The sequence below is a fragment of the Erpetoichthys calabaricus genome, chromosome 7, assembly GCF_900747795.2.
Source record: "Erpetoichthys calabaricus chromosome 7, fErpCal1.3, whole genome shotgun sequence".
Classification (NCBI taxonomy): domain Eukaryota; kingdom Metazoa; phylum Chordata; class Cladistia; order Polypteriformes; family Polypteridae; genus Erpetoichthys; species Erpetoichthys calabaricus.
In genome coordinates this window covers 23,960,333-23,978,653 of record NC_041400.2, presented here as the reverse complement: position 1 = coordinate 23,978,653, position 18,321 = coordinate 23,960,333, and the positions used below count along the sequence as shown (strand labels likewise).

Here is an 18,321-nt window from a genome sequence, read left to right as displayed (position 1 = left end):
ATGTATTTCATTTATCACTGGTAAGAAATTCATTGTACTGTGCGCACACGACAATACATTTGAACTTGAACATATCTCAGATGGGGGAAGTTGGAGTTTTGAATGTGAAAATAATATATATACAGTGGTCAAAGGTGACCACAGATGGGTTTTTTGACAGAAAAGAAGCCATGGATAAGATGAAAAATATTGTCTAATCATTGTGAAAAATTCAGCAAAACAATATTTAAATGTGTCAAGAGAAATACTTTTGTACTTCAGTGATTTTTTTGCACTCCTGGGTAAAGAATGTTTAATTGAAAACAAAAAAAAAAAGAAAAAGAAAAACGGCAACATGGAAAAAAACATGCCCGTAAGACAGAACACCCAAATGACTGTGTCGAAACTGGGTCTGGAAAATAACATCACAAACCTGTTTTGAGAATAATAAACAGCCCCTTGAGCTGCATTCTGACTAAGGTGACTAGAGGTTGTATATTTTGTTCCACTGTTACCTATGTTTGAAACTGCATTCCATTCAAGTTTCTTATATGCTGATTTAGTTGAGGGACAAGGTGTGTCTCTTTGGCATTTCGCTTTCCACAGTGAACAACAGATGAAGTAGGCATTTTGCCAATTTCTCACCAACAAGTCTTTGCCTCATCATTTTTGCACTCATATTTTGAACCTTGCCAAAACACTATCAACAGCCAAGTAAAACTATTTGATTTCAAAAAGGAATTCAAAAGAGTAAATAGTGTTGTGCAGGTAAACAATAACACTTTCTGCTGTTAGATATTAAACATTACAGCATTCAATTTATTTAACAAATGAAAGGAGACCAATCAGTCCATCCAAGTTGTTTGGTTTGCTTTTAGCTAAGATGTCTCAAAATGCTGACTACCTCAAAGTTTTTAAGAAGTATACAAAAACTCTTTTCATGTGGAGATCCAATCAATAATGGTTCTTGTAACTAAGGAAATATTAAGTAGTTTTGGGTTCTGTTTGATATAAAGTTCTTCACTTCTGATGATCACTTTTATAACATTGTCCTTTAACACTTGATCCTAAACAGTCAGCAAAAATGAAGTTTACTTGATTATGTAGACCTCTTTTGTAAGCAATAAAAGCATCTACTTAGCAGATAAATGTCCCAATATCTTATCCTTACATTCTTAAAAACTGTCAAGAGAAAAACATATAAAAGGAGGATAATGAAGAATCAAAGTTGAAAAATGCATTTACTGAATACAACAGAGGAAAAAAATGGAACTTTATAAGGCAAACTCAAGCTTGTTTTTAAAAAGCCTAACAAAAGGCCTTTCAATTATCAGTCTGAGTTTACCAAGACTGTTCAGTTGGAACTGGATTGGCAAATTTGCTGGCTACATTTGTTTTCTCCTGCCTATGGGAATACCCATGTGAGGAGTGGCAACAAAATAAAGTTGACAGAGCACGCTACGGGTGACGTTTGATCATAAGTAGTTTTACATTTAGAAGGATTTGTGATGTAAATAGTGTTATCCATCCATCCATTTTCCAACCCGCTGAATCTGAACACAGGGTCACGGGGGTCTGCTGGAGCCAATCCCAGCCAACACAGGGCACAAGGCAGGGAACCAATCCTGGGCAGGGTGCCAACCCACCGCAGGACACACACAAACACACCAAGCACACACTAGGGCCAATTTAGAATCACCAATCCACCTAACCTGCATGTCTTCGGACTGTGGGAGGAAACCGGAGCGCCCGGAGGAAACCCACGCAGACACGGGGAGAACATGCAAACTCCACACAGGGAGGACCCGGGAAGCGAACCCAGGTCTTAAATAGTGTTATGCTTCTTTTTTATTCATTCAGCAGCAGGCACTTTACCCACAGGCTGACTTTTTTACCAAACAAAAGCCACAGTGAAAAACTGTCATTGGTGCCAACAGGGCACTAAAAGTGTTGAAAAACATTTAATGTTAATTACATTCTATTTGGATTTACTGACTTGGTTGATGCCTTTATCTAAGGCAAAATACAACATCTGAGAAGGATTTGGTTACCTTTCCTTTGTATTTCCAATTGGAGCACAGGAAGGTGAAGTGACTGCTCATGGCTACACAGTGTCAGTAGTGGGACCTGAACCCACAACCTCAGACTTTGAAGTCCAAAGCCTTAACCATTAAGCCACACTGCCTAAACTACAGACATCGAAGCAGATTCTAACTTTGACTATTTTTTATAACCAATTGGATAACTGTGAAAGCGCTACATAAATGTAATGAATTATTATTATTATTATTATTATATTAAAGAGAGTGACATGCTTAACTTTTGCTAAACTTTTTTCAAAATTTTACTATTCATGTAAAAATGATGTCAAAATAGACAGCATTTCCCCACTGTTATAGCTAGCTCTATCATGGGACTTACAATGATTCAGATTATATATTAATTAAAACAAAGTAATGAAAACTTCCATTCATTACAGACAACTGGGATGTCTACACTCTCACTTCCTTGCTGCTTGCTTAACTGTCCTGCACTTTTTGCTGCTCCAAGAAACACCAAAGCTCATTAACTACCAGGAAAGGGATGTCGAGGGGTTAAAGTTTATGTTACAGATGAAATTCAATTGTATTTCTCTGCCCAACAGACAGTTTTACAATACAAAGCATCCTTTGATTTAATTATTAAGAAATATTTTCTAAAACAATCCACTGGATCATTAAGACAGCAGGGTGACACCAAGGCAAGTCAGCATGGTGCATCTGCCATCAGGAAATAAATAGCAGTCATGTTATGCAGCTGTTGCTTGTACTCTGCTCTCTAATGCTTCACCATTTTTAGTCCTGTTAGTGTAGTGTTTTGAGCAGAAACCATACAATCTTCACTCCCTCCTTTCATAAAAGCTAACCTAAACATATACAGTACACACAAATGAGGACTGAAAATGGCTGGATCTCACAATAGCATGTGTAAGTGTATACAGTGATCCCTCGCTATATCGCGCTTTGCCTTTCGTGGCTTCACTCCATCGCGGATTTTATATGTAAGCATATTTAAATATATATCGCGGATTTTTTGCTGGTTTGCGGATTTCTGCGGACAATGGGTCTTTTAATTTCTGGTACATGCTTCCTCAGTTGGTTTGCCCAGTTGATTTCATACAAGGGACGCTATTGGCAGATGGCTGAGAAGCTAGATTGCTTACTTTTCTCTATCTCTCTCTTGCGCAGACTTTCTCTGATACTGACGTATGGGGATTGAGCAGGGGGGATGTTCGCACACCTAGACGATACGGACGCTCGTCTAAAAATGCTGAAAGATTATCTTCACGTTGCTATCTTTTGTGCAGCTGCTTCCTGAAACGACATGCTGCACAGTGCTTCGCATACTTAAAAGCTCGAAGGGCACGTATTGATTTTTGACTGAAAAACAAACTCTGTCTCACTCTGTCTCTCTCTCTCTTCCTGCTCCTGACAGAGGGGGTGTGAGCTGCCGCCTTCAACAGCTTTGTGCCGCGGTGCTTCGCATACTTAAAAGCCAAACAGCCCTATTGATTTGTTTGCTAGAGATTGTTTTCTCTATCTATGTGACATTCTGTGCTCCTGACACGCACTCCTTTGAAGAGGAAGATATGTTTGCATTCTTTTAATTGTGAGACAGAACTGTCATCTCTGTCTTGTCATGGAGCACAGTTTAAACTTTTGAAAAAGAGACAAATGTTTGTTTGCAGTGTTTGAATAACGTTCCTGTCTCTCTACAACCTCCTGTGTTTCTGCGCAAATCTGTGACCCAAGCATGACAATCTAAAAATAACCATATTAACATATGGTTTCTACTTCGCGGATTTTCTTATTTCGCAGGTGGCTCTGGAACGCAACCCCCGCGATGGAGGAGGGATTACTGTATAAGTTGATTTCAAAGGAGATGGTTGTGAAATTTAGTAAAACGGTTTCCTGAGTGTTATGCAGCATGGTAGTTAAGGGATCTTTCTCGATAGCCTCATTAAATATATAATTCCTTTTTTAGTTTAACATGCCAGCAGCTAACAATGAATAGCAAAGTGATATATATGAACAGAGCTGAAACTTGCATTCCCTCTTTATATGAGGAGCAGTGGCAGAGAGGAAACCACAGAGTTTTCTGAGGAAAGGCACAGTACTGGAGTGTGGGAATTGTTCACTCAAATGTTTCAGAATAAGGTCTACTGAAATAAGCATTCAATACTCATGCATAGGAATTCACTTCACCTTACATACTTCCATATTAGCTAGGAAATCTCACAAAGCTAAATTCATGGGTTGGCCAAGGTAGGAAACAAAGGCACCCAGTGTTTACACAGCATGGGCTTAAACACACTGCACTCTTCAAGGACTTCTTCCATAACATTACCTGCATCAGCATATGTCCTGGAGTCCGAGTGAAGGCTGTCAGTGGAGGTTGCTGGGATGCCACAGTGCAGACCTTTCAGAGAGTGTGTCAGGCTTTCAACAGAACCATGACTGGCTTTCTCCAAGTCAGAGTTGCTTTGGCTCATTTTGTTCGATGTCCTAAGTAGTAAAAGAAACACAACATGTTAGGAACTTAAAGCTGTGTTCAGTGAGGTTAATTAACCCTTTTGTGAATAATTAGCCAGTTCTGTATTGTAGCTCAAATTTCTTGTGCATCAAAGTGAACTCTTTTTTTTTTTTTTTTTTTTTTTAACAGTAATGCCAGTGCTTCATTCATCTAGGTCAGTAGTTCTCAAAGTGCTTTAGACATAGGACCACTTTGTCAAAGTCAAAGATATAGAGGACCACCTATGTCCAACCACCACTTTATTAATGTAAATTCTGTGTCTGTCTATGTACTCAGGTGAAAAATACAGGTGAAAAGAAGAAAAGTTGGCACTCAGGCTCAAGTAGTGAGCTTGTAAGACTGAACAGGGCTGTTTATTGGGAAGATCTTCCTTAGTTTAAGAGCCTCTTTTACTCGGCTACTGCTGCCATGCATTTGGAAGGTGCAAAAAAAAAAAAAAATCCAGCCTACACAGAAATCTGTCAAACTTGCACAGCTCCTAGGTCTCTTTCTATGCTGCAAGCTAATTCTTGTGCTTCTACTCAATGAGTGACCATTCAGGTTTCTTTTTGTTGGTTTTTCCACACGACTCTGCCTCTCGCCTTGTGTCTTCTCTGAGGTCTGGGTGGCATACATTGTCTGTATTTGAATCTCATGCCTACTAGGTGTTCAATCCTTCTAACCTAGAAGGAAAGTCTGCATTACAACAATAGCATTCACACATGGCTGGGTTTATGTTCAAAGCCCAATATGATCCATAATAAACCCTTGAAGAAAGTGCTTCGGCACTGCCCAGAGCTCAATGACTTAAGCAGCTAGGCAGGAGATCATATTGTTGAACAGTCTTTGTGACTTATTTGAGGAATTTAAGAGACAGGAAAGGTGATGGGAAAACAAAGAACAGTTGTTTTGTTTAAGCTTGCCTTTTATTATTCTAGCTTTGTATTTTTATGTTTGCCACCATTGCAAGAGTAACTTACTAAAATATCTGTGTGTACTCAACATGCACATGTGTTATCCTCAACAGCTGTGTACAGTCTCCCGTTATCTGATCTCCTTGTGCCTGAATGATTCTAAGTGCCATGGTGTCGAGAGCCTTGTCTTGGTAAGGTTACTCTTAGTAAACTGATCTAAATTGCAGGGACCAGAAAAAAGCAATCAAAAAATCATGATCATACTGACAAACCTACAGGGTGCCACTGTGTGCGTTCACTGCAAAGCACACGGTGGAGGTCAGATGTAAGGCCTGTCAAAAGACAAGCATGTTCAGAGGGTGGGGGATAGGGGTTGTGTGCCATGAAGACTAGGCCTTGGCAATGAAAACTGGTTCTAGGGAATACGATTAGGTATTTTATTGGTAGGGAAGAAGTAAGAGGATGCTTGAGAGTTTGAAATTCTGATGACACACTGTATAGTGAGACTCATCTGTGTATGGTGTTTGATGTGGAACCTGACTTTTTAACTCAGGTGATCTCCCACACCATGGAATTACTCAATCAGACACGATCCACACAGAGAAGCTGTCAAGTTAAAGGAGGAGACCTTTCATGCTCCTTTTAAGATGATGACAGCTGAGACAGAGGCCAAAGCAAAGTTCACTTGTGGAAGAAGCTTTGGTAAGGATAAGAAGAAAGACATTTAAGCTTTTAGAAAAACATTTTAATGTCTTATGACATGGAGGTGTGACATTACTCAATCTATTCCAAGCAAGATTGATGGAACACTAACTTTGACTTGAGGTATAGTATTTTGAAGAGGTGGATGTCTTGGTTGATACTATTTTATTTTTTTACTTCATTTCCTGTGGTTTTTCTGGTCGATATTGCAACCCTTTCTGATGTTTGTAACCTCAAGGAATTCATTTCTGTTGTTAATTAATTCCTTTCTGTTATCATTTAAACGTTGAAAATTATTTTTGTTGTTACATGACACCCTTTTATTTTGGCTTTTTAGCGTGACAGCTTCTATGAAAATCTTTCCCATGATCTATTGGAGATGTAAACAGTTTATGTCATTGACCCAACAGTATTTAGAGGCATCGAGTCTTGAACTGACTCACCTGATATCAGATTGAATAACTTTTCCTTGTGGATTCTTTATTAGTGATTTTCCGGCTTTTTAATGCTTTGCTTTGTTTTTTAAAACTTTGCAATTAGGGTTTGGCAAAAGATTGTTTTTGTCTTTTTAGTATGAACTTCAAATTATTTGTTCCATGTCTCCTTCTCCTGGTCCTTTCTTTAAACATTTCCTCTGTCTCCTTATACAGTGGAAGGAGCAGTCTGAAGAACTCCTGAAGCTGGTACTACGCCACTCCACAGGGAGATAATGCTGACAGGTGCCTGGTGCTGCTCTTATTTTGGTGCTCACTGTTTTATCACTGGCTGTGATGGGAAACACTTCTGAGCACACTGCCACTTTAATCAGTTCATATGATGTTTCATGAATTATAATTGATACATATTATTGTACTTGATAAGTGAATTTCAATTGTTTGATTGAGCTTCATTATAGTATTTCATTTTAAAATAAAAAAGGAATTTCAGACACATGCTACAGTTACTGTTTCAAAAAATTGTGGATAAAATAGTAATTTGCATATACTTGGATATAATTGTGAGTTTTATTGTGAATTTTTTTCACTGTTTCAGTAATACTTTGTTTTCTAATTTAACAGCTGTCTTTATCCAAGGCAACTTACAGTATTCATAATAGAAATGGATACATTTCTTTTTTGGTTTTCCAGTTGGAGAACAGGCAGGTGAAGTGACTTACTCAAACAATGTCGGTAACAGGGTTTGAAGTCCAAAACCTTAACCACAATACCACACTGCATAGCACTATAGTACTGATACTTAACTAAGAAAACAAGGTTTTTAGAAGTTTTTAAAGAACACGGAAGGAAACGATTCCCTGACCAGGAAGCAAAGTCTAAAGTAACCTATTGTCTTAGCAGTAGGCAGTCTACAGTGGTATATGTTAAATAAGAAGTCAGTATGCTTTTACTATCAGGAGCTGATAAGGAAGCCTCCTTGTAAGAGCAGTCTTACCAAATACAGTACAAAAGAAATACATTCAAATAATTACAAATAAGTGAAGACTCAGGCAACAGCAGATTACAGTTCTTTCTATTTGCATTTCAAAGCTGGGTTTGTTAAAGGAACATAAACGAGTTATTTCATTTTTAGACAGGAATCAATGAATGCAGTATCTTTAGAGCCTTTTATCTTTATAAGTTAAAAAAACAAACTGCAATATTATGCATATTTTGGGAGTTTTTTCCCTCCTGCTTTATTTCTCAAAGACTAAAAAAATGAAAATATTAAAGGAAATTTTAAATTTGGAAACCAAAACAACCAAAAATTATTGGCTTCATTTCAAAACAGATACAGTATGGCTTTGTGTTTAATATCATTTCATGTGGAGTGAAAAAAAAAACATCTATTAATTTCAAAATAGCAACCAGCAATGACACTAGAAGATGAAACAGCAAAGGCTCCGCGTTGTTTCTCGAACTCTCTTGCACCCAAGGCCTGTGAATTCTTTGGGAATTTACATACCATACCACCTGTTCATTTTTATATACGGTAACTTTTTTATTTACCGGCACAGACATTTGAACAGACATTTTTCTTCAGGCTGTCTGCTGACTGTCCCCTCCTCTGGATGATACTTCTCACTTTCAAGCTGTTCCCAACCTAATGACGTTTAGGGGCTTATTGAAGACACAGTTCTATCAAGGAACCTTGGTACTACATAGACTTTTGCCACTCTGCAAACCCACTGATATCTACAGCTGTGCTGATCCTTTGTTTACATTTACATTTATTTATTTGTCTGATGCCTTTATCCAAAACAGCTTACAACATTTGATTGGTTGCATTTGTATCTCCAGTTGGAGCACAGGCAGGTGAAGTGACTTACTCAGGGTCACACAGTTTCAGTGGCAGGATTTGAACTTTCAGCCTCAGGGTTTGAAGTCCAAAGCCTTAACCACTACACCACAGTGCCTTCATCAAGCCAGTTTGGTTTTGTTCAACTTCCAGCGTTTCATTTTGTCTTGGGACTAATGCTAATACTGCACTTCTTGTGCTTTACTTTTATTATCTATTGCTTGTTAACTTTGTATCCATCTGTATTATGGACTGCTTTTATAGCTCCTTCCACACAGTAGGTCAACTGTCATGGCACACAACCCCCACCCACCCTCTGAACATGTAAGAAGTACAATTCAAAGTAAGAGGATAAAGTACTACAAGATCAGTAAGTACATGGTAAAATACAAGTAAAAAAACGTAGAATAGCACATGAATATGACACAATAGGATATAAACTCATAAGATTGCTGTATAGAATAATCAAATTGGAGGGTATTAAACCGTCAATAAAATAATAAATAATATTTTCCAGTTGGATTTGTGTTTTAATAGAGAGGAAATTTCACATACAGATTCAAGGGAAAATTGCCAAGAATTATACAATGACTCTTTAGAATAGTAACAAATCTGGCATTAGAAGATCTTAGGTGCCTGGCAGGTCAATATCAGGTTTAAAAAAAAAAAAAAGAAATGACAGGTAATCTAGGATGCTGGATTTAACAGTTTTGAAGTTATTACAGTATTGGTGGAAAGCAGAGGGTTATATATGCATTGAATTTGAGCCAACTAAGACATTTTGAGCCTATCAATGCCTTGTGCAGAATAAGTCAGCTCCAGCAACTGAAAAGAGCGATGAAGACTCAAATATATCTGCAATGGAGAAACACTGAAATCACAAGCATGCTAAAATGTGAAGAAATTTTTCAAGCTGTCTTGGCTGCTGATTCAAATGAATGTTTTATTTTAGAAGACTAAATTATTCACAAGCCATCATCTACCATGTTCTCTTCAAAACCTGTAATCAGCTGTAAAATAACAACATACAGTTCATGTAAATACACTCTGGGCTTTTAACTAGCAAAACTTTATTTCTAATCATTAAAGTAAAGGTAATTTGATATTGTTGGTCACAGAGATTTGTTGTAAGGTGTCCATGTTGTAAGCCCTGCAGCTGCAGTCCACTTTTTATTTGTGGTGTGCATCTGAAGGGTAGTTGACGTTTGCACTACTTATAATATTTTAACTTCATGCTGTTACTAATTTTTATAGACACAATTCCATAATAAGGTGTATTCTAGTCTCGATTAATGACTTATGCCACAAGTGATGAATGTGAACTCACCCACAAAATGTTCTGGTCTCCTTGAAGTGTGAGGCATTTCACTTTTTTCTCTTTGGAAGTGCATGGGGGAAAAACACCATAAGAACTATGTCATGGTTAAACACCTCTGCAATGTTTTGACCGTATGGATAGGAAGTATAAAAAGGATATAAAGGAGATGGTTAACTTTTAAATCTCATCAATGACTTCCTGGCAAGTTACTTGACCATGCAGTGCTCAGACTCTGACAATTCTGCAGGTCAAATGCAGAATTAGTTTCTCTGATTAGTACACATTAAGAAGACTATTAATGGACTAAATTGTCTCGGTGCTCACAAAAAGGGGTACCAGTGGAATGAAATGGTGCCACAACTATGGCTGCTCTCCACCATACAACCAACATATGGCTGGAATAGGCTTCAATGCACATGGCCCCTCAATAGATTAGCAGGCTTAATAGTGGATGGAAATATGAGAAAGGGTGTGTGAAGATGACAATGCATTTCATCTACGTTAAACCATACATTTAAAAACTACAGAAGAAGAGAGTGAAAAAAACAGTTGATATTTTCGTCCCAAGCATGTTGCTTCTCACAAATTATTCTGTTACCCTTGAAAACGCAGACAGTGAGTTCAATATATGCAGTAGAGATAAAGAAGATAATCTTGGAAAAATAAACTGTTACAGTCTCAACAAAATACAGATAAAGGGACCTTGTTTTCACTTTGAATATCTTACTACATTATTTTTTTAACTACAAAACCCAATTTTGCTTAATGGGAAAACATAGCAAGTAAAATAAGGGCTGTAGTAAGCCAATCATTTCAGAAATCAAAATGTCCTGGAAAAAGTAGGGTAAATGTGGACAATCAAAAATAAAGTAGACAGGGGCACTTGTGAGCAGAAGTTACAGATCCAATCTCAGGAAGTACTTTTATGTTTCAGACAGGGTTTATTCCTTAATTCGGGCATATTTTCTGTTTAATTATTGTGTTTGAATTATTGTATTTCAAGTTTTTATGTAATCTCTGTTAGTATACAAATAACATGTAAACAGCAGACCTATGTCTTTGTATGTTTTGTGGGTGGAACCCCAGGAGGCAGTGCCACTCTGATATCACTGCTGCTGCGTCCTGCTGCTGCCTTTATGTGGAAGTTAGAAGGAGAAACATGGCAGTGAATCACTGACAGCTGATTGATGGAGTGCCATGAGTATTGCCTTCTTTGGGATATGTTCTGGCGCTTAATTTTTTCATTCTATTACTAGATTTAAATGTTGTTTTTTGTATGGTTAGCCTTGGTTTGCCTTTTTTGGCTAACCTCTTTTTTGCCCATTTTTTTTGTAATTCTTTTGCTTTTTGTAAATAAATTCTCAATTTATTAAGACACTTTGATATGGGTTGTCTCAATGAGCCAGAAGTTTACAGCTACCTTCTCTCTCATGAGGTATTTCTAACATATTGTTAAATATTAAAAGCCTTTTTGAACTTTAAAAGCCAGCTTCCCATTTTGGGCCTGGGCAAGCTGAAGCCTACAGGTAGTAGTTGGGGGCTAGCACCCTGTGGGTAAGGCCATTTCTGAGCAGGTCACTGAAGATCTGGGCCAACTTGTAAAACTTTTTGGAGGCCTTACATGCATTTCTTACCATGTTTGTGTCTCCTTAACAAAACAGTGTGGTCCCAATCATTTAGCTATTCAAATTAAATACTTGATTAATCAGACCTCTCCGTAGATTACAGGTAGATGCCTTTTCAGCAAATTTCAGTCATAGCCTTCATTTACATAGTTTTAGAATGTCTGAGGCAGTTGGTTGCATGCTCCACTGAAGACTCGTCATCTAGTATGGCATACCCAAAGACACTAACTAGTGCGTGACTTGCCCAGACAAAATCAAACAGGTTTCATCTTAGGGATGGGCTCTGTGCATCAGAACTGGTAACCAATGAATGATTATATGGAAGCACAATGCATATAATGCAGCGACAAGGAATATGGAGCACAGGGGCTTTGGAATTCACAAACAGAAGAGAAGTTCTTCTGTGTGATGTCCATGACATGTTATATACCATAACAGAATGGAAAAAAGAAAAAGAACAGAGATGGTGTCTGAACTTTCTGCATCTGTTAACTCTTTGTACAGCCCTGGCCTCTGTCAGGCAGCACACTATCGGTTGTCAGAAAAAGGTGTGAGCACAACTATGCTGGAAAGTTGCCATGTAATCGTATAATTTCACATATCCATCAATTTTCAGTGGTATAAACTGATATAGTCTAGTGACAAGATCAACAACAGCAGTTAGTACGTCTTACAAACCCTACAGTAGAAGTCATGTAAAGTGACAATGGTATTAAATAAGCTGCAGTAATTTAATTCCTGAACTGCACAGACATTGATACCCACTAGGACACCACTGTTAGCAATTGCCTGTATTGTAAAGGACAAAGAAAAATAAACAAAACCAGTAATACTAGAAAATGAATTTATCAAAAGACAATAAAACTAATTACTATTTTATGTTGGCAAGTGAAAGGACATGAAATGAATCTTAGATAAGCAAGAAAAAATTTAGAATATTTTACAACTGAAAGGAAATTAGAATGGAGTCGTTTAAATAAGTAAGGCTTGGTTATACACTACTTAGCAATGCTTCTAAACAGGTCCAGAAGATTTAATTTTTAATCCCAGCTATTATCTTTGTGTTCTTTGTACTACCTGTAGTTACTGTCAGCATGGGTCATCTGCAGGTGTACCAGTTATTCCTCTCAAACTTCAAAAATGTCCAGTAAACCTTGAGTCACATCTCAAAATTGGCTCAGTTTGAGCAAGTGTGTCTTGCAGTGCATTGCCACCCTGCCTAGAACTGTGTCCCTGCCTTGTACCCAATGCCATGTGGATAGGCTCCAGATTCCAGGGACTCTGATTGGATTCAACAACTTAGGAAATGACTGGACAGTAAAATAAGTGGCCACTGCGACCCTTCAAGGACAGAAACGGTGCCCTCCAATTAAAAATAATCCTGAGTTATAATTTAAGAAACAGGACTGCAAGCATGTTGATGGGCAGGAAACAAAGAATAAAAAAAGCATAGTGTATGTCACATCGAGTGAGGTCAAAAGAAAATCATCTTCCTCCGAGATCTGTGCCAAGATGTTACTCCTTTTAATTTATACAGATTCAAATATAACAAGTAAATTTGTGAACTTTAAAGAATGCACTCAAATTTGAGATATATTAGACAATGTGACAACAATAAACACACCCTGAATATTTAGATGCAAGATGAATGCTGGTAAAACAAAAATAACTACAACTTTCCCCCTTTCTTAAGACTCAAACTCTGAAAAGAACTTAGGATTTATAACAGGAAAACCCCATTTTTCAGGATAATGTTGAAAAGCAATTAAAAAGTAACAAAATGTTATGTGATATAGTAAAAATTATAAAAGGAACACCTACTGCAAATATTACTGACTTGATTCGCACAGTTGCTCTTGGTGTAACCTGAACTCAAGAGAACAAAGACTGAACAAGACTGATGAGGGCCCTTGTTGTCTCTGATTTCTACTCATAGCTCCTTCTTTTGCATCTCACAAGCGTTGGACGATTAACTGGACTAAAATCTGGGCAATAGTGAAGCCACTGCATTAAGAGAAATTTACTGTCATGTCCCTGGAACCATGTATGGATTTTTCTCACTTTGTGGCAAACAGAATAATACTATTAAACCATCCCATAGGTAGACTGGCACATGGTTGTCATGAAGCCATGCAAGTGATGTTGAAAGTGATCAGATATCTTATGACAGGTGTGTTTATAAAAAAAAACGCTTACAGCGTCACCCTAGCAAGTATCATTAGCACCACAGTAAAATACAAATCTGGACTCATCAAGGTCCTATCATTAAAGTGAATCAGCTGGAAACTGAATACTTTGGACAAGAGAAAGTTTTCTCAGATCTCTACTGCAAGTGTTACAACCTAGTCCACTTCAGCTTCACTTTGCTAGGTTGTTGGTTACCAAACTGCATTCAAGACAAGATGTGCATTTTAAAGTGTCATTTCCTGTACCACTATTGTATGCAGTAGATACTTAAATGACTGTAGCCATTCTGTTGGCCTTTGCCAGACAATTTCATTAACTGATTTTCTCCACAGCATCCCTGATGGTTATGAGTTTTTGGTGACAGACCAATTTTTTTATATTATGTACAAGTTAGCTAAAATCTTCTATCTAATACAACACCAAAAAGACACAGCACAAGGTAGAGGATGTGTAGACAAGAACAACCAAGACCACCCTAAGACCGACATGCATGGCATGCTTTAGGAAATGAACCACTTCACTTCTGGAAAAACAGAAGAGAAGACACCACATGGTTTTATGTGTTTTATAATTCTCTAAGGCACTGATAAAATAAATCCTCTGAATTCTTCTACTAAAATACTGAAAGTGGCCACTCAAAAACACCCCTGGTAATTAAGGCAAGCAATCCCACACACAAACAGTTGTAGGGTTACTTAACCTCCTACTAAAGCCAATGTCACATTACGTGACTTTGAGTTGTAGGGTATGTCAGACTTGCTGACTACTGTTGCTGATCTCGTCACCAGACCATGTCAATTTATATATGACTGAAAATTGCTGGGCATGTCAAATTTAGCAACTGCAAAATGACTTTCTTGTACAGTCGTGCTTGCCCCTTTTCCCGAGTCAATAGGGTGATGCCTGACAGACCCAGTGCTGTGTGAATTCTTTCCAGGTCTATAAGTTCAGCCACAATCTCAGCCTTCTTTTTTACCATTTCATCGTGGTACAGAGAACACGAGACATCAGACAGACTAACTAACTTCTCTTCTGTTTGTGAGGTCCAAAACACCTGTGTTCCTTCTTCTTCATCACTGCACTATATGTATTGTACTTCTAGATGAGCATTCACTGGTTGCCAGCTCTCATGCATACAGTAACCACCTGTATGACTAAAAACAAAATCAAGACTGTTACAGACTAGTTGGATTAAGTCACTGGGTATGTCACACTAATTGACTGAAATTGAAAGGCGTGTGCCCCCGACTGCCACACACTTGCTAAGATTATGTAAATAAAGGCTTCAACTGAAAATTGAAGGAAAAGTTGTGCATGGATGCAGATTATTTGATTGTTCAGTGCCCTTTATTCACACAACAATGTGGCAAGCCAATCAACTGTTATTTAACCAGCTATAAAGTTACAGTGTCACTGGTAAAAAGCACGTGTTTCTTTCCATAAGAAATAATTAGAAAGAGAAAAAATCTACATTTATTTTATTTGGAAAAATGATTATGCTCTACTTAGGAAGGTACTTAACTACTTTAAAGATTAAATAAACAACCTCTACAGTCATTACACTGTTAATCATGAATGAAAACTTTCAACTTCAAACAAAGAATAATCAGTTTCTACTTGTGCACAAAATATTTAGCTTTTGCTTTTTAACTTTTCTGCAATAAACAGTCTATTGACTGTCATAACAAACTAATGTTTTCATTATGTTTATTTTTACAAATACTTATTGCTACATAAATTCAAGAAAGGTTTAGTTTGTAAAGATTATCCAGTCTTTCCTAGGATTTACCTCCTCCACAAAGAAATGCCTTTTAAATTTCCCAGATATGGAGCCAGTTGTACACATAAGTTAATGCTTAACTTGCTAATATGACCGAGTGTGTGTGGTGAGTGGGGTTCTAATACTTACCTAGATTAAACAATCACTAACTACTAAATACTAATAATTGTCTACTTACTGCTGAAGACTGCAGTCTCAAAGGTGGTATTATGATGATACTCTTTGCCGTGCCCCTCCATCCTCCACATATGCTCATGCTGCAGACTGGCTCTGTGGCTGGTACTTATCAAAAGATTTTTGACAAAAACTTCATATTATCATCAGCGACCTCGCTCATGCTGGCCTCATCCTACTGCATATCTTTATCTGCTTATTCTTGAAAACTGAAGATACAAATTGGCAGCCTGACGTCTCAAAATGTTCTTATTTCCTTTGAATGACAGCACCCAAGAAAAGCTTCTAGATGTAGTAAAGATGGAAAAACTAAAAATACGGCGGCTGGGAGATCGATGCAAGAGGAACGGGAATCTGAAAGGGGGAAGGGGGAGCTTGCAAGCTTATTTTTAACAGCAACAAACTCTAGACCAGTTCCCTTTTCTTTAGTTCCTGTTTTAACTTTCAGTTGCACAACACGTGTCCACGGCATTTTTTCCCCTTTTTTAAAAAAAGCCATGTAAAAACAAACAATTTGTCAGGAAAACATGGAGAGCTTACAGCATTGCTTGGGGGTATTTTCAAATTTTAAAACCTACAGTTAACTGTCACAGCTGTTTAATGTCATTTGAATTCAAGGTATCTTTTGAATGGAGGGGCAGTGGGAAGGTGGAATTTCCAGTTTCACCAGATGTACATCACCGTGAATGAACAAAAAGAATGAACACCAATTTTCAGTAAATTAACTGCTAAGTCATCAAGAAACAAATGGGAGTTATTTTCAAAAGGAAAGCTTTGGAGATCATTAAGGTTAAACATAATGAAGGAGGTCTCTTCTTCCTGGTATGTATAGCCCATTTAAAACTACAAAAAGAAGACTGTAAGATACATCTCCCCTCTCATCTCATTTTTTGAAACTGCTTTTCCTGGTAAGTGTCACAGTGGCAGCAGGTCAAACAGGTCAGCCCAAACTTCTCTGTCCCTAGCTGCAGCATTAACTGGTGAAATCCCAGGTGTGACCTGGATCTGTCGTAGGGTCTCTACCCAGTGAGATGTGCCCAGAGCAGCTGCAGGGTTAGCCGTTAGGGGAAGCATCCTACCCACATGCCCTAAGCGCCTCAGCTAGCTCCTCTCAGTCCGAAGGAGCAGCAGCTCTACTCTGAGGCTCTCTCAAATCATGGAGCTTCTTACCTTACCATAGGGGGTCAGGCCTAGCAGTTCTGATGCCTTTTTTCCGCCACTTGTAACTGCGATCTCATTCTTTTGCACATGATCGACAGCTCATAATCATAGGCGAGACTTTTGCTTTTATTTATTAAGCTAATGTTTTTATCCAAAGTGACTTGCTAATCATGGCAGAACTGGTTTGAAATGCCTACACATGGGGCTCTGGCAGGTGAAGTGACTAGCAAAGGCTCAGAGTGTAAGCCATTTGTGTAAAATTGTAAGAACTTTGTTTGCGGTTCATACCTTTAACTACTGTACTGAACTAACTTAAAGATTAAAAGGGAATAGAAAGTGGATTAGATTTGCTCTCCAACAATTATGTGTGATGAGGAAATGACTTCACATGCATTTTACTTAAGTAATAAATTTGTTTTTATAGATTATGCTTTGTTACCTATGGAGGTAAAAAAAAAAAATTAGCTACCTGAAATCGCATCTTTAATATTTGATCCAGAGAAAAGGCAGTAAGAATCCAGGTCATTCTGTTGCAGCATCACTTGATTCATCACAACCAACCAAGTAAAATATTCAGCCAACTTTTAAAAAAATATATTTACAAGTATGGGTGGCACGGTGGCGCAGTGGGTAGCGCTGCTGCCTCGCAGTTGGGAGATCTGGGGACCTGGGTTCGATTCCCGGGTCCTCCCTGCGTGGAGTTTGCATGTTCTCCCCGTGTCTGCGTGGGTTTCCTCCGGGCGCTCTGGTTTCCTCCTACATTCCAAAGACATGCAGGTTAGATGGATTGGCGATTCTAAATTGGCCCTAGTGTGTGTGTGGGTGTGTTTGTGTGTGTCCTGTGGTGGGTTGGCACCCTGCCAGGGATTGGTTCCTGCCTTGTGCCCTGTGTTGGCTGGGATTGGCTCCAGCAGACCCCCGTGACCCTGTGTTCAGATTCAGCAGGTTGGAAAATGGATGGATGGATGGATGGATCTACAAGTATTTATTGATATTCAAGTGATACACTTGACTTTTAACACTGCACATTTTTATGGAATGATATGCTCACTTCCATATATATTTTTCAATGGATTTTGTCCATATTATAAAGTAAATTTACATAAGTCTAACTCTCTTAACGCTTTCTTCTGTGAGCCTGATAAAACTGGGCTCCTAGCATCAAAAGAACAAATATATTATAAAGCTGTGTAAATTCAAGATACGATGTGACTTGTGTTCTCAAACAGAAGGGAAAATTACATGAGACAGATATGTCAGTAGAACTATGTTACGTACAGTATACACATGCAGTAAGTGAAATGGTTTCCCTACAATTTGGTAAAGGAAAAGGATAAGATGGCATTGAAAATTAGACAACAAAGAGTATTGTAAATGCCTTTTAAAGTACAATTTTATTTAAAAACTGGCTTGTAGTAAACTGAATATTTTTGCCAGAAACAATGATCACTGGGTGGCACGGTGGCGCAGCTGCCTCGCAGTTAGGAGTCCCGGGTTCGCTTCCCGGGTCCTCCCTGTGTGGAGTTTGCATGTTCTCCCCGTGTCTGCGTGGGTTTCCTCCGTGTGCTCTGGTTTCCTCCCACGGTCCAAAGACATGCAGGTTAGGTGGATTGGCGATCCTAAATTGTCCCTAGTGTGTGCTTGGTGTTTGTGTGT

At 38.2% G+C, this 18,321-nt stretch overlaps 1 protein-coding gene across 4 annotated transcripts in view; it reads right to left on the bottom strand.

Moving 5' to 3' along the window:
• LOC114654424 (inactive tyrosine-protein kinase PRAG1-like) overlaps positions 1-18,321 on the bottom strand; it is an 84,077-nt gene that overhangs the window by 12,487 nt on the left and 53,269 nt on the right. For all 4 annotated transcript variants that reach the window (XM_028804980.2, XM_028804979.2, XM_051930170.1 and 1 more), the window contains one exon: positions 4,366-4,523. In XM_028804980.2, coding sequence (XP_028660813.2) covers positions 4,366-4,523 — 158 coding nt within the window. The remainder of the gene's footprint in view (positions 1-4,365; positions 4,524-18,321) is intronic.